This window comes from Xenopus tropicalis, chromosome 4 (genome assembly GCF_000004195.4).
Source record: "Xenopus tropicalis strain Nigerian chromosome 4, UCB_Xtro_10.0, whole genome shotgun sequence".
NCBI classification, from domain to species: domain Eukaryota; kingdom Metazoa; phylum Chordata; class Amphibia; order Anura; family Pipidae; genus Xenopus; species Xenopus tropicalis.
The window spans coordinates 18,716,735-18,731,171 of NC_030680.2; the positions used below are offsets into that span (position 1 = coordinate 18,716,735).

The 14,437-nt window shown below is 42.4% G+C and overlaps 1 protein-coding gene across 1 annotated transcript in view; it reads left to right on the forward strand.

Moving 5' to 3' along the window:
- The window catches only part of ccdc73 (coiled-coil domain containing 73), a 42,734-nt gene extending 29,923 nt beyond the window's left edge, over positions 1 to 12,811 (forward strand). Inside the window, exons 10-17 of the mRNA XM_018093292.2 lie at positions 699 to 758; positions 1,313 to 1,417; positions 3,372 to 3,482; positions 4,953 to 5,072; positions 6,529 to 6,712; positions 7,973 to 9,157; positions 10,719 to 10,822; positions 12,026 to 12,811. Coding sequence (XP_017948781.2) covers positions 699 to 758; positions 1,313 to 1,417; positions 3,372 to 3,482; positions 4,953 to 5,072; positions 6,529 to 6,712; positions 7,973 to 9,157; positions 10,719 to 10,822; positions 12,026 to 12,202 — 2,046 coding nt within the window. The 3' untranslated portion in view covers positions 12,203 to 12,811. The remainder of the gene's footprint in view (positions 1 to 698; positions 759 to 1,312; positions 1,418 to 3,371; positions 3,483 to 4,952; positions 5,073 to 6,528; positions 6,713 to 7,972; positions 9,158 to 10,718; positions 10,823 to 12,025) is intronic.
- The last annotated feature ends 1,626 nt before the right edge of the window (positions 12,812 to 14,437 follow it).

Sequence of the window (14,437 nt, forward strand, 5' to 3'; positions counted from 1 at the left end):
GGCTCCTCGAGGAAGTGGAACAAGCTCAGCATATTGGCAGTACCTCAGAGAAAAAGTGGCAGGGGCAGCACTAGGTACACCCTTGGATTTCACATAAGTCTTAATCTGCACATTATCCTGGAGACCACAAGGAGACCTTCTAAATATAGGAGAGTCTCAGAAAGGTTAAGCTTAAGCTTAACACCCTGTATATCGACATACTGGTTTAATAGAAGTGGTGACTAGGGTTGCCACCTGGCTGGTATTTTACAGGCCTATCTGAGAGAAATTTGCCTTGAAGGACAATATTTTACTCCAAAAAAGGTGACAACTCAAGCAGTGACCATAGTAATAGCTGAAGAACTGTAATAAGCTGAGAAGTGACTGAGATTATCTGTTATACTGATATGGAATTCCAGTTAGCAGTTAGTATTTAGAGTTCTACTAAAGTCTCCTGTAACATGGGCTTCAATGTATTCCCCCAGAAGCCAAATAGGACTTATTTGAGCAAACGGTTGAACTTGCATATATGATTCCCTTGGGGAGCCCCAGCGACTATGGCTAGCCCTCAGAGGAAACTATCTGTGTAATTAACACCTATTTATATGCCAATCTACTAATCAGTTCCTCAATGAACACTTTATAGCACAATGTCATTGAAGCAACATGGAATACCATGCTGGAGGCTTAATTGACTTATTTCCTTTTGTCTCATAAAGGAGGCTGAAATAAACAAGAAGCTTTCAGAGGCCAATCTTAGTCTCAAGGATGAGAAGCAGGTAACAGCTCCTAGTGTTTTGGCAATTTACACTATTATTTAGAATCAGATTTTTATAGAACACCAACAAGATTTTTCTTATTATAGAATAGGAGAAAAGATTATATAGTATTTGTTACATAGAAATATATATGGAGATGGGGGGTATAGGAAGAGTAGCCATGATTGATGTACCCAAAAGTCTTGGCGATCCAAGATTTTCAGTCAGTTCTAGTTTTGCTACTGTATGGATCCATATGGAAGATGGCCCTGCTCTTTAGAACTTAGGGGGTTATGTAATATGTTTGCCCAGGAGCAGTAACCCATAGCAACAAATTAGCAGGTAGGATTTACTGGTCACCTTATTGGGTGCTATAGGCAAACGTAGTGCCATTTATTGCATAGGGGGGATAGAATGTAGACTAAAAAGGGAAACAAGAGGAAAAGATTGGGAGATGCTAGGAAGTAAGCTACATGGCATAAAGTAGATATTCATTTTAGTGACTATACTATATTCTTATATACTAATACTATTCATTTTCATCTGTATTTTGTCTTTCTACGCCACCGTCTTAGGAGGCGCTAAGATCCTTACAAAATATGATGGAGCTAATTCAGCGGTACACCCAGACCATCCAGAAATTGGAACATCAACTGACTGCACTAGAAAAGGACTATCAGGTTATACTGCCTGTATCTGTTCATTTTATGTGTTGGCCTCAAATACAAATGGCTTCTAAACAGTAGCCTGCTATACATTCTAGCTTGTATGTTCATTGGACTGGGCCTCTGGGGTACCAGGAGAAACCCCACCATTATTATGTGACCCTTACCTTTCACTTCAACCAATCGGATTGGAGCCACCCCTATCTAAGGCTCTGTCCAGGTGCCATGTTTGAAAGAAATTAGCAATATAGTAGCCTTTTTTTTCTATAAAGGTTAGAAAAGTTCTTTTAATCTAGCTTGTATGTTCATTGGACTGGGCCTCTGGGGTACCAGGAGAAACCCCATCATTATTATGTGACCCTTACCTTTCACTTCAACCAATCGGATTGGAGCCCCCCCTATCTAAGGCTCTGTCCAGGTGCCATGTTTGAAAGAAATTAGCAATATAGTAGCCTTTTTTTTCTATAAAAAGTAGTTGTAGTGTAGCTTAACAAAATGTTGGTGAAATTTTGCCATTTCTATCATTTTTCTGCAGTATCACAATTTTTTTGTCAAAGATTTTGAATTTTTACCCCCATACGGAGCAATGGGGACATCTCCCCACTGCTCCATATGTGGGAGTTTAACTGCGTGCTCCGGGAGGAGGGGGGGGTGATCAAGGGGGGCGGACTCTGGGTGCCTGGAACGCAAATCCGGCGCTGGAAATTGGTGGATGTGGGGGAACTGGTCTTTATATAAAAGGGTGTAATGTGCCACAGAGAGAATTAGGGAAAGGAGGGATTACAGGTAGAGTTGCTACCATTACACATTTGCTGGTAGCTATATTGCCGGTAGTTTTGTAATGCTGGCACTGGCCCTAGCTGCCAATTTGCCGGCCAAGCCAGTCAAATACCAGCTGGGTGGCAATCCTACAGGGGTGTGCCTTGGGCGCTACTGGCTCTGGGCCCAGCACTCATTATTTTATAGCGCTCTTTCCCTTTTAGGCTCATGTTTATATATCTCCAACATAGAGACTAAAGGGGGGCTGATATTTCCTTCCTACAAGAAGCAGCTGCTGGTCACCAGTCTGTGGCACTGGTTTAAGAAATGTACAGTATTTATGCCTCTTACTTGTAGGAAAAAAGATTAAAAGAACTTTTCTAACCTAAACCATTCCCCGCTTGACTAGTTGCTCTAAAGGAAAGCCAAAAACATGAAGCCGAGGCCCATAAATACAAATGACCTCCCTTTATGTGCATTGACATTTATTGTCTGCTAGTACTTTGTTTACATCTCATATATAAAGGAATGAGTTTGTTGCCAAAGATGCAAGCCTTTCATCCTTCCCTTTAAACAAAAATGTGATTTAATAAAAAAAACAAATTCCAAATGGATGTGAACTGGTACTGTTGATTCATAGAGAACAATCTCTATGAGTAAAGGCAGGAATAATGCGCTCTCCTTGGGCATTGTTACAGCCAAGTTGTACATCATAAGGAGAGGTCTTAGCTTTGACTCCATCACAGGCTGCAGGGGCAAGAGAAAGAAGTAAATCACGGATGAGCACGGAGGTAGTCATTACACGCAGCATTCTGGTAATAAGGACACTGAAATAATTCCAGCTATTACCCTCTTTGCCTGTTATTTCCATTATTCCAAGGGTGCATTGTGCTACATTTCAGCTCTCCCAGCCCCGGCACCTTATATTAGTTTTTCAGGACATTAAAAGGCACGCAGTGAATCTGAGTAATGGCAAGTGTTTTTATATCCTTTTATAGCCGTTTCTTTTCTGTAAACTCCCCCCCGTTTCCTGTTGGCTAAACTATAAGCACCTTTCGGTTAATTTATGAAAATGATTGTTGATAGCACATTATCCCTGATCTGTGTGGCACTTCCAGCATGTTAGAAACAAAGGTCCAAGCTACATAAAACACATCAAAATTCATTAATGTGGTATTGATTATTTTTTGGATAATTAATTTTATTGCAGACCCTGGAGAGAGATAATGAGCTGCAGAGGGCAAAGGCAAAGGAAAATGAGGAAAAGTTCCTTGCTCTGCAGCGTGAGCATGAGAAAGCCTTGGAAATCAGCAAGAAACAGGTAGATTCATACAGCTGTGCCAGTCTTTATATACCTTTGCTAAACATGGGCACAATGTTCTTTACACCCTACTCCTCCTTAAAGGGGCTGGCCACCTTAAAATTACCTTTTTGTATGTACAAATTGGTATTCTGAGACAATTTGCCATTGGTCTTCACTTGGTCTTATTTTTTATGTTGCTTTTTGTTTGGCAGCTCTCCAGTTTGGAATTTCAGCAGATGTCTGGTTGCTAGAGTCTAATTTACCCTAGCAACCAGGGAGTGGTTTGACCAAGAGACTGGAATATGTGTAGGAAAGGGCCTGAGTAGAAAGATAAGTAATAAAAAAGTAGCAATGGCAATACAATCGTAGTATCACAGAGCAATAGTTTTGGTTGTTGGGGTCATTTGAACATGAAAAGAATAAGAAGGCAAATAATGCCAAAACTATGAGAAATTAAAAATGAAGACCAGTTGAAAAGTTGCTGAGATCATCCATTCTATAACATTAACTTAAAGGGGAACTACCCCTTTAAACAGTGACCTTGCAGAACCAGGAATTTACAACATGAAAGTGGTTTCACATTTTCATTTTTTTTCACAATGATATTGCAGAGGGGCCCAATAACCAATCATTCCCTAAATAGATCCCAATATAAACAGCTGATGTTACTCTTGCTTTTGCTTGGTACAGAAGTTATTTAGGTTTCTAGGCAAGTTACATAGTTTTCTAGGCAGTTTTTGTGGAAATTATGTATGTTTCGGCGTTACTTTATTTTATTTTTTCATAATTTTTGTGATGTGACTGGGCCTCCTTACAGAAGAAAATTTCACAGTGTCCGTCACAATTGTACACCCTCTCCCCCCCTCGATGGTGGCCTTGGTTATAGAGATGCTGAAACTTTAGGCTGGTGCAGTAAGTTTAGTATATAAAATATGGCATTTCCTCCATATTGGTTGTTAGAGTTTGAGAACAGCCCTATCATTAGTATGTACCTATGTTTCTTCAGGTAGCAGCGACTCACCCTTGGCGTTCATTATTGGTCTAGGGAACATATATTTGTTCTACTGGGAGCTGTCATCTTGCTCCCTTCCCATTGTTCTGCTGATCAGCTGCTGGGGGGGGGAATATCACTCCAACTTGCAGCACAGCAGTAAAGTGTGACTGAATTTTATCAGAGCACAGGTCACATGGCTGTGGCACCCTGGGAAATGAACAACATGGCTATCCCCGTGTGAAATTTCAAAATTAAATACAAAAAAATCTGCTGGAGAAGCTCGATTAACTGATGCGTTTTGAAAAAAACCCAACATATGTTTGGCCAAAGTCCTCGAGATAAAATGCCACTGGCCAGCAGTTTCCCTGATTGGCTGTAGGATGACATTTCATAGCTCAAAGGCTTACTCAGGAGATAATGACTTACCTTTTGGAGATAACCTTAACCTTTCTGGCTCACCCTTCCCCAACTTCTGTTTTGTGTTCTGATTTTAGGAAAAGAGCGTGACATGTCAGACTGATATAAAGAGCGAAGAACAGGAACTGGTGGAAAAGGAACTTAAACACAGTCAGGAACTGATAAGTGAAGATATGAGGACTATTGCATTGCCACAGGTATGAATATAGGGTAGACATGTAGTAATAAAAACTTAATTCAAGTACTGATTGTCTTTTTTACTTTTTCATTTATTCATTTATGAATGCAAGTGCAATTTTGAGTGCAATCGCCATGTTTAAAGGTCTTCATACACGGGCCGATTCTAGCTACCGGTACTGGTCCCTTAGACCGATTCGGCAGCTAATTGTCCCGTGTATGGGGACTACCGACGGGCCTGCCCGACCGATATCTGGCCTGAAATCGGGCAGATCTCAATCGGGCAGGTTAGAAAATCTAGTCGGATTGGGGACCGCATTGGCTCATTTATGCGGTCTCTGGACCTACTTTGCCTATGCCCATCATTATAATTCGATCGTTTGGCCCTGGGCCCAAACGATCAAATTAGCCTGGATTCTCCCGATATCGCCCACCCGTAGGTGGGGGATATCGGGAGAAGATCCGCTCGCTTGGCGACATCGCCAAGTGAGCGGATCTTAAGGTGGGTTAAAATTAGCACAATAACACTCGCACTTCAACACAAATTTGAAGTGATTTTCCTAAGAAAATTATTATTGGCGTCATTTCAGGCATTTACCGTGAGAATTACGTGCATGCCCTATTCTCTTGCCTTACTTGTGCTGCTATGATGAACACAGACTGCAGTGGGAACCCTGGAGCTACTATACGGAAGCACAAAGAGTGCTTTTTGATGCAAATACCTTTAATGAATAGGATTTTTCACACAACTGACTACAGCTGTGCTAGCGCTTGTAAATGACCCCTAAAGAGTTTAAGCTTAATGGTCAGAAAACTCATATACCTACATTAGTCAAGTAGTACCTATAGTATAAACTGCAGGACAATAATAACAAATAAGGAGCAAATTAAAGCATGGAGAGTTGTAAACTGTTGCAGTTACTCTGTAATATTGTATTCTATATTAAGCATGAAGAATGTGGGTAATAACAGAGGTCGAAAAGCATTAAGGGTATAGGTAAGAATAAAGGCAATGTCTAACCAGCTCAAATAACTACTAAGGCAATGTCTAACCAGCTCAAATAACTACTAAAAACTACTCTAAACAATTAGTATTTACTGTTATTTTATGGCACAAACAAGGTGCATCGTAAGGGTAAATGAACCAGAAAGAGTCTAATTTTCATTGAATAAGATGATCCCAATATTTACTGCAGTCAGGGTCGGACTGGGCCGGTGGGATACCTGGGAAAAAGCCCTGTAGGCCCCTGCCCTTGTTAGCCCAGCTGACCCAGGCTGATCCCTGACAGGAACCGAGGCCGCTCCCTCCGACCTTTGTCAACACAGGCGCATAGAGGCAGGTAAGTGCAGGGGAGGTTTGCTTTGTCATCATCTGGGAGCCCTTGAAGTGGCAGCCCTGGTGGGCCCCGGACACCCCAGTTCGACACTGACTGCAATGGAAATGAGACCTACTAACATGTTTTGCTTTGTGCCAAGGATCAAGAGCATACCTCGTCAATGGTACCAGAATTGGAACAGAATCTATGTAAATCTCACTGTCTACAATCTGAAAACACAGCTGAGCATGATCAAGATAAGAGCATGGAAACTCACTCGGAAAACTGTTCTTTAGGTGCTGCTGTTGTAAGAGATATGTTAGGCGAGGCATCTGCATGTAACGGTATGTAATAGCACTATATATGACTGTGTTTATATTTTTTTCACCATGTTCTGTAGATTATGAAAGTTTATTTTTAGCATGATAAATAGACAACATAACACTGGAAAGTATAATCTGTACTGTAATGTAACCCTGTTGTGTATATGGGTTTAGTCTGGCAATCTGTAGATTCTAGCAAAGAAAATCAGGCTGCTATAAGATGCCATAGACATCCACTATTTATTGGGCTGCTGGGGGGCTGTTTGGGCCTCTGGGTGCTTGAATTGCCAGGGCCTATTTTTAATTTCAGCCCAGACCTGGTTGAAAATCAGCACCTACATTCCAGCTTTGGATGTTCCTGCACCCAGAACCACTGCGTTAACTCAGCGGCAGGCACACGGAGCGGATTTTGGAAATGGATATGTGCTACTAAATATTTATTTACAAAGGAATTACAAAGTATAGAATAACAAGGGAATGAACTAGAGGGAGAAAGAAAGGGAAAGGAAAGGTGCAATGGAAGGGAGAGGAAAGCGCCTAACTAACAAGGTACTTACAGTGCTCTTTATGCATGAGGAAGACCATTCAGTCAAGCATAACCCATACTACCCTTTTCCCAGGAAAGCCAGTCCCAGCTAAATCAATGTTAGTTGTTTTTATGATGATTTTCCCTCTGTTAGGGAAGTTAGAGAGGGGAGTTAGAGCAAGATAGATTCGACCATAGATCAAATCCAGTGTTTCAGGTATCTCTTTGTCGATCCTGCTGGGTCTCTTTTCATGGGAACTCTGACTATCCCAGCACCCACACCAGTGTGTTCAGTCATTGACATCTCTTTGATATGGACTATACTGTAGCTGCAAGGATTGTTGTGTAGTTTTATGGCAGGATGTCGGTAGCTTATTGGCCCATGTATGGGGCCCTCCAAAAATCGGACAGATGTCGATCGGGAGGGTTTGATTTTCCCGTTGGATTGAGGGGATCACCCGAGGGCCAAACAATTGTTTCAACTCTTTATTGCCCACCCCAAGGTAGGCATATTGCGGAAAGATCCGCCCATTTGGCGACCTTGCAGTGTATAATAAGGCAAGATATCTGTTAACCCACTAGGTGCACTGTGGAATCCAAAAATACAGTACTGCAATATATAAGGTGAGTGACCAAATGGAATCCAATAATCTCTTCCACTTGGATGAACTTAGATATTTTTCATATTTTCTTTTATTGATGTTGCTTTGCTTATGCTGTTTTATTAACTTGTGTTCATCACTTGTTTGTTCAAGAAACCAGCACTGATCTGAACAGCTCTCAATGTGATAATGTAAAGGAGAACAAAAGCTTTTTTGAAGAACAAAAAGATGAATTTAGCATTGGTAATAACAAAGTCAAGTTTCCAGCATCTGAAGATACTATAAAACAACCCTGTGAGGTTGAAGGCCTGGTTGACATTGCAGCTTTGAGTAGAAATGCCCATTTTGGAGCAGATAACTCTACACCTTTCATAAAAGATGAAACCACTTTGGAATCAGCTAAGGTGCCAGCAGACAACGCTAAACCCCTGGCCGACTGCTCTGAGCATCAAACTCAACCAGAAGACTCCTTCAGTGATAAATATGGGGATGATAGAAGTGATGTGGCTCTTAAGGCGGGGTCCAAAGATGGAAGAAGCGTTCAAATAAATAAACAACACAAACAGGAAACCAAATTGTCTCCTTTACATCTTTCAGCTAAAGCAAATGTAACGGCTGGAAAAAACGTGACTTGTCTGATCAAGGCTGGAAATCCTTATCAATCAATTGCTCAGAACTGGGGACCACTAGAGTTAAACATAGTTTCTAGCAAACGTGATGTTTATGATCAATATCAAACCGATCTCAAAGGCAAGAACCCCAGAGAGTTCTGTTCTAATATTCCTGCAGGTGAAGAGACTTACAAAGATGATAGGGATACATTTCTCTCTAATAAGGAGGAATTCAGTAACCAGATATTCAGTGCAGAGGAAAGTCCTTCGACCCCACCAATAACAGTTCCGCCGGATGTCAGTGAGAAGAATAGAAATTTAAGAAATACTCCAGATCATTCTCTTAAGAGTCACAGTTTGTTAAACCCATTAAATGAGAGGCATACAGGCGGACCAACAGTTTGTACTAAAAAAAGAATCCTGGATTATTCAAGGACATCAGGGCATGGAAATATCCATACAAATAAATCAGATCTACGTGATATAAAAGAAATTTCTGTGAGTGGACATAATTCCACTGCTTGCCCTACAATCAGAAAGAGTGAACAGGAAAACCCCAAAAGCGCTGAGGAGGCAACAAACCAATCAGTTGTTAGTTACTCAACCCAAGAACAGGCTGGTGGGAATGTTCCAGTGGAATCCCATCCAACAATAGGCAGTGGGAAGCCTAACAGCCCAATAACTGCACATTCTGGTGCAATACTTAGTGAAAACATAGGGGAAGCAGGTGAGTGCAGTGTTCCTGGTCTATTAGATAGTGATGTCTATTCTGTAAATCAAATTATGTACCTGGACAGAACTCAAACAATTTAAACTCTCCTTAAAGAAGAGGGTGGGGCCCAGCCTGAAAGCCAGTTGGGTGGAATTTGGGTGCAAATCTCAGCTTGAGATTTGGGGTGAAAGCTTCTTGAAATTATGTCTGAATGACTGGTACCCCAATATGTGAGTTCAACCAAGAACTCAAATAATTTAAACTCTCCTTAAAAGAGAGGGTGGGGCCCAGGCTGAAGGCCAGTTTTGTGGAATTTGGGTGGAAAGCTCAGCTTGAAGGTCAGTTAGGGTAAGACTTGGGGTGAAAGTTTCTTGGCTTTCCATGCCCCCTAGCCTTGAAACTATGGTTGAATGACTGATACCCAAATATCTGAGCTAAGGGCAGAGGTTTGGCCTCTAAGGGAGGCTGGAATTGAAGAAGCCAGACAACCACTGGCTTAGCATCCATAATGTTTGGATCTATCCTCCCATATTACAGATCATGTTTTCTTCCCTCCAAATTCCTCAATAGCACAGGGAAAGGGGTGCATAAATCACTTGTTTAATCTAGGGATAACTGAATCCAGGAATTGCTTCAGGATTCGGCCAAATCCAAGCACTTTTTTTTGCAGGATTTAGATCTGGCGGAATTCTAAGTCTTTCTGCCAAACATAAGTTCTGTAAAAGTGAACCCAACAATAATTAGGGTTCCGATTTGGTTCAGACTATTATGGGGGATCCAGTAATCGGCTGAATCCAAAAATGATGGATTTAGTTCATCCCTAGAATCCCAAAAGTTGATGCACTTGAGATGGGTCATCATAAAGTTTTATAATAAAGTAATCTGTGTTTAACCCTTTTTTCTTGATGATATATATATAAAATTTAACTAGAGAGAACTAATTAAAAGAGAACTAAACCCTAAAAACAAATATGGCTAGAAATTGGTGCACAGGGCAGTTGCCATCTTGCATCTTGTGAGAAGTGTCAGTGGCACTGCACGTGCTCAGTGTGCTCAGTGCTGGACTTCTCTTGCTGGCGCCCCCCCGCTGCGAGCGCAAGTGCGCATGCGCAAACATTTAAAGTCCCATATGGAGCAGTGGGGAGAGGTCCCCATTGCTCCGTATGGGAGCCAAATTTTAAAATTATTTTGCCCCTAAATTTGTGCCACCCTTGGCCCTCGCCACAAATCCGGGCCTGAGTGTGCTCTGGGCAGTTGTTGAGAAGCTAAGCAGAAAATGAGGTTTGTCTGTCATAGAAACTGGTGCTACAGGGTTGGTCATTACATTCAGGGCCGAATTTCAATCATGTCCCCATTGCTCCATATGGGAGCAAAATGTTAAAATTTGCTTGCAGCGGGGCAGCATGCCGCCCCTGTGTATGTGCCGCCCTAGGCCCGGGCCTTTGTGGCCTCGCCACAAATCTGAGCCTGATTACATTCTGATGCTAATTTTGCTGCCATGAAACGGGAGTGTGAATTAATTACTAATCAGCCTTGTATTGTGACTTTTATCACTTTATAAATTTTGTTCTTTTAGAGATTGTGAAACAAGCGACTGGCGCTTCAGCTTTACCCGATCATCCGCTTCTTAAGAGCTATCAGAGCGAAGAATGGAATACGGTCGTTCAGACTTATCGAGATGTAAGCCAATTAAAATCATTTAGGCCATGACTTCCTCCTATGCAGAGGTTATCCTGATGGGATTCAGCCTTTCGGGGTATCAGCTTAGTACATTCGCATTCATATGTATCAGGGAACATGGCAAGGTATGTGAAATGCGTGCAGGAGACTGGAAAGTTTTTAATTTAGGTATGAAATTAAGGAGAGAACATATGTTGGATGCTTTTAACTCATTCATATCTCATATTCATAACTCATATAGTGGAAATTAGAATGTATGGGGGGATGGTAAATTGTTGGAAGGGTTACATCCCTCCAGTGGCGTAACTGTTACTGGGCCCACAGCAAATTCTTAGTTGACCAATTTCACCAAGATATTGTTCATTAATTAGGGCCGCACTGGGCCCCCCTACACTCCTGTGCCCCCATGCAACTACAGGGTCTGCTTCCTCTATAGTTATACCCCAGCATCCATCGAGCACTTAAAACTGCCAACTGTGCCGCCATGTAGCTTTTTAAGATGAGTATTGGAGTGAGACCATGCGGCGTATTGCACAAAACATTTCCATGAACATTTCACTTGTAACGACTAAAATTCTCTCCACTCTTAAAGGAAAACTATACCCCCAGAATGAATATTTAACCAACAGATAGTTTTTATTTTGCTAAGTGACCTGTTAAAGAATCTTACCAAACTGAAATATATATATCAGTAAATATTGCCCTTTTACATCCTTTCCCTTGAGCCGCCATTTAGTGATGGGCTGTGTGTTCCCTCAGAGATCAGCTGACAGGAAATAATGCAGCTCTGACTGTAACAGGAAGTAGTGTGGGAGCATAAGACATAACTCTTCCAATTCATTGGCTGATGGGGCCTAGCATGTATGTGTGCCTTGGCTTGTTTGTCTTCACTGTGAATCCTATGATCCCAGGGGGCGGCCCTTAATTCTTAAAATGGCAATATTCACCCCCCTGTGTCACACACATGTTCATAATGAATGAGTTTTGGCACACTCTCACTGCCACAACATGTCTGCCTGCCCCGGGAGCTTCCTCCTGGTGTGGGTAGCCTAGCGCTGGTGGGGGCTATTTCTATTGTTTCTCCCAACCGGGGTGTGGGCTCTATTAGCCTGCACCTCTTATGGGGGGGAAACAATATGAGGGAGATAGGTACCCTTTAACTTCAGGCAGATGTAAATGAATTTATCAACTTTCCCTTTCCAGGCTTCCGAAAGGCAGACTTCAGTTTCACCCGAGTTACCGCTGGAGGCAAAAGTGGGTCACTCCTGCTCCAAATTAAAGGACAAAATCAGTGAAATTGAGAAGCTGTTGCTTTACCAAAGATTCAGTGGAGGAAGGAAAAGAAAATTAGCAGCGGACACACAAACCCCTGCGGAATAAGTACTTCCTGTTTGTTTTAGCTCACTATTTAAGGGGTGGTTCCCCTTTAAGTTAACATTTAACATGCTATAGAGTGTCCTATTCCTTTATTATTTATTTTGGTTTAGAATGACTTGCCTTCTACTGCTACATGTTTCCAGCTTTCAAAAGGGGGTCACTGACTCCAGTAGCCAAAAACTTTTGTTATAACTGTTATTATCGCTGCGGTTACTTTTTTATGACTTATCTTTCTATTCAGTCCTTTTTCTTATTCATATTCCAGTTTCTCACTGCCTGGTTGCTATGGTAAACAAGACCCTAGCAACCAGACAGCTGCTGAAATTCAAAACGGGAGCACTGCTGAACAAAAAGCTTGATAACTGAAAAACCACAAAAAAGAAAAAATGATAACCAATTGCAAATTGTCTCAGAATATCACAATCTACATCATATAAAAGTAAATTTAATAGTGAACAACCCCTTTAAGATAAATTTTGATTCAGGTTACATGTCCAATATCATCCCTCTCCAGTCCCGACAGACAGGCAGGGTCGGACTGGGCTGCCAGGACACGGGGAAAAAACCCGGTGGGCCCCAACGCGCTAAATTTATATGCGCTCAGGGAGAGAGTTTGGGTGGGGGCCCCTGTGGGGGTAAGGGGGGGGTAGAAAATGATCTATTTTTGGCAGTGTGATGGGGGGGGGGAAGTGGTTACATTTTGTTTTCTGGCCCCTCCTTTCCACCCCCCCACCAACTTAGTTTAATATTTTCAGTTATAAGGGTAGATGTTGCTGTATTCAAGGTGACCCACTCAAAACAACATAAGTTAAGAATCCCTGATATACACCAGTATAGCTCATTCCCACTGTTGGTTTGGATTTGGGCACTATGTGTTTAACTAACTCACTCCAGTTTGTTTGATAAACATTTTCAAATATGCTGCCATCATACTGGAGCCAGTATTGTAACACACAGCAAGAGTGTTAAGGCACAATATGCGTAAGGGTTTCTGTACGGATGTTGTTGTTGTTGTTGTTGGAATACAATGCAATTTCATTTACTTTGGCCTGTTTGTAGCTTCTTGTTGAGTCTGCTTGTTTGCACCCAATAAGGATCTGCCCTGACTGAAGGTATGGACCCCATGTTTATTAAAAGAGGAGCAACAATTATTTCATTCAAGTTATTAAGGAGCCCCTAATTTTTGGAGCTCAGTGGCTCTAGATTAATTTATAAAAGAGTTCATACACTCACCTGGCCTGGTTGCCAATCAATTGGATCTTTGGATCAGTCAAATGTGGCCCACGCCACATGGGGGGCCTCTTGTATACCTAGGCCTGGACTGGCATACGGAGGCACAAACAGATCCCTATCAGCCCAGTAAATAGTGACTGTCTATGGCAGTGCTGTCCAACTGGCGGCCCGCGACCCCCCTCTGTGTGGCCCCCTACCTGTCTGGCTGCTTTGATGGCTTACTCTTGTGTAAGCTTTAAATGGTATCAGTACTGTGATTAACTGCCCCCCCTGCATGGTTCTCACCTCAGATTCAGGCTGTAATCCCTCTGTATTGTTTAAATATGTAATCCCCTGTGTTGTTCACACCTTTTAATCTCTGCATTGTTCACCCCCTGCAGTGTTCACACCTCAGGCTCAGGCTGTAATCACCCCCATTGTTCCCCTGTTCACACCTCAGGAGCAGTAGAAACCCACAAATAATCCCTGCACACTACAAAAAGAACATATACTGAGGTGGTACTGCAATTAAAAAGTTTTTTAATATATAGTTATTGTGCAGACTGTAGGAGCAGTGCCAGCATTGTGTCACTGTAGGCTGCCTGTGTGTGCCACAGGCACACAGGCAGCATAGGGCAAGCAGAGTATGGCACACACAGGCAGGGTAGGGAAGGCAGAATATGGCACACACAGGCAGGGTAGGGCAGGCAGAGTATGGCACACACAGGCAGAGTAGGGCAGGCAGAGTATGGCACACACAGGCCAAGTTTGGCACAAACCAGCCAAGAATGGCACACACAGTGAAAGTATGGCACACACAGGCAGGGTAGGGAAGGCAGAGTATGGCACACACAGGCAGAGTATGGCACACACAGGCCAAGTTTGGCACAAACCAGCCAGGAATGGCACACACAGTGAAAGTATGGCACACACAGGCAGGGTAGGGAAGGCAGAGTATGGCACACACAGGCAGGGTAGGGAAGGCAGAGTATGGCATACACAGGCATGGTAGGGCAGGCAGAGTAT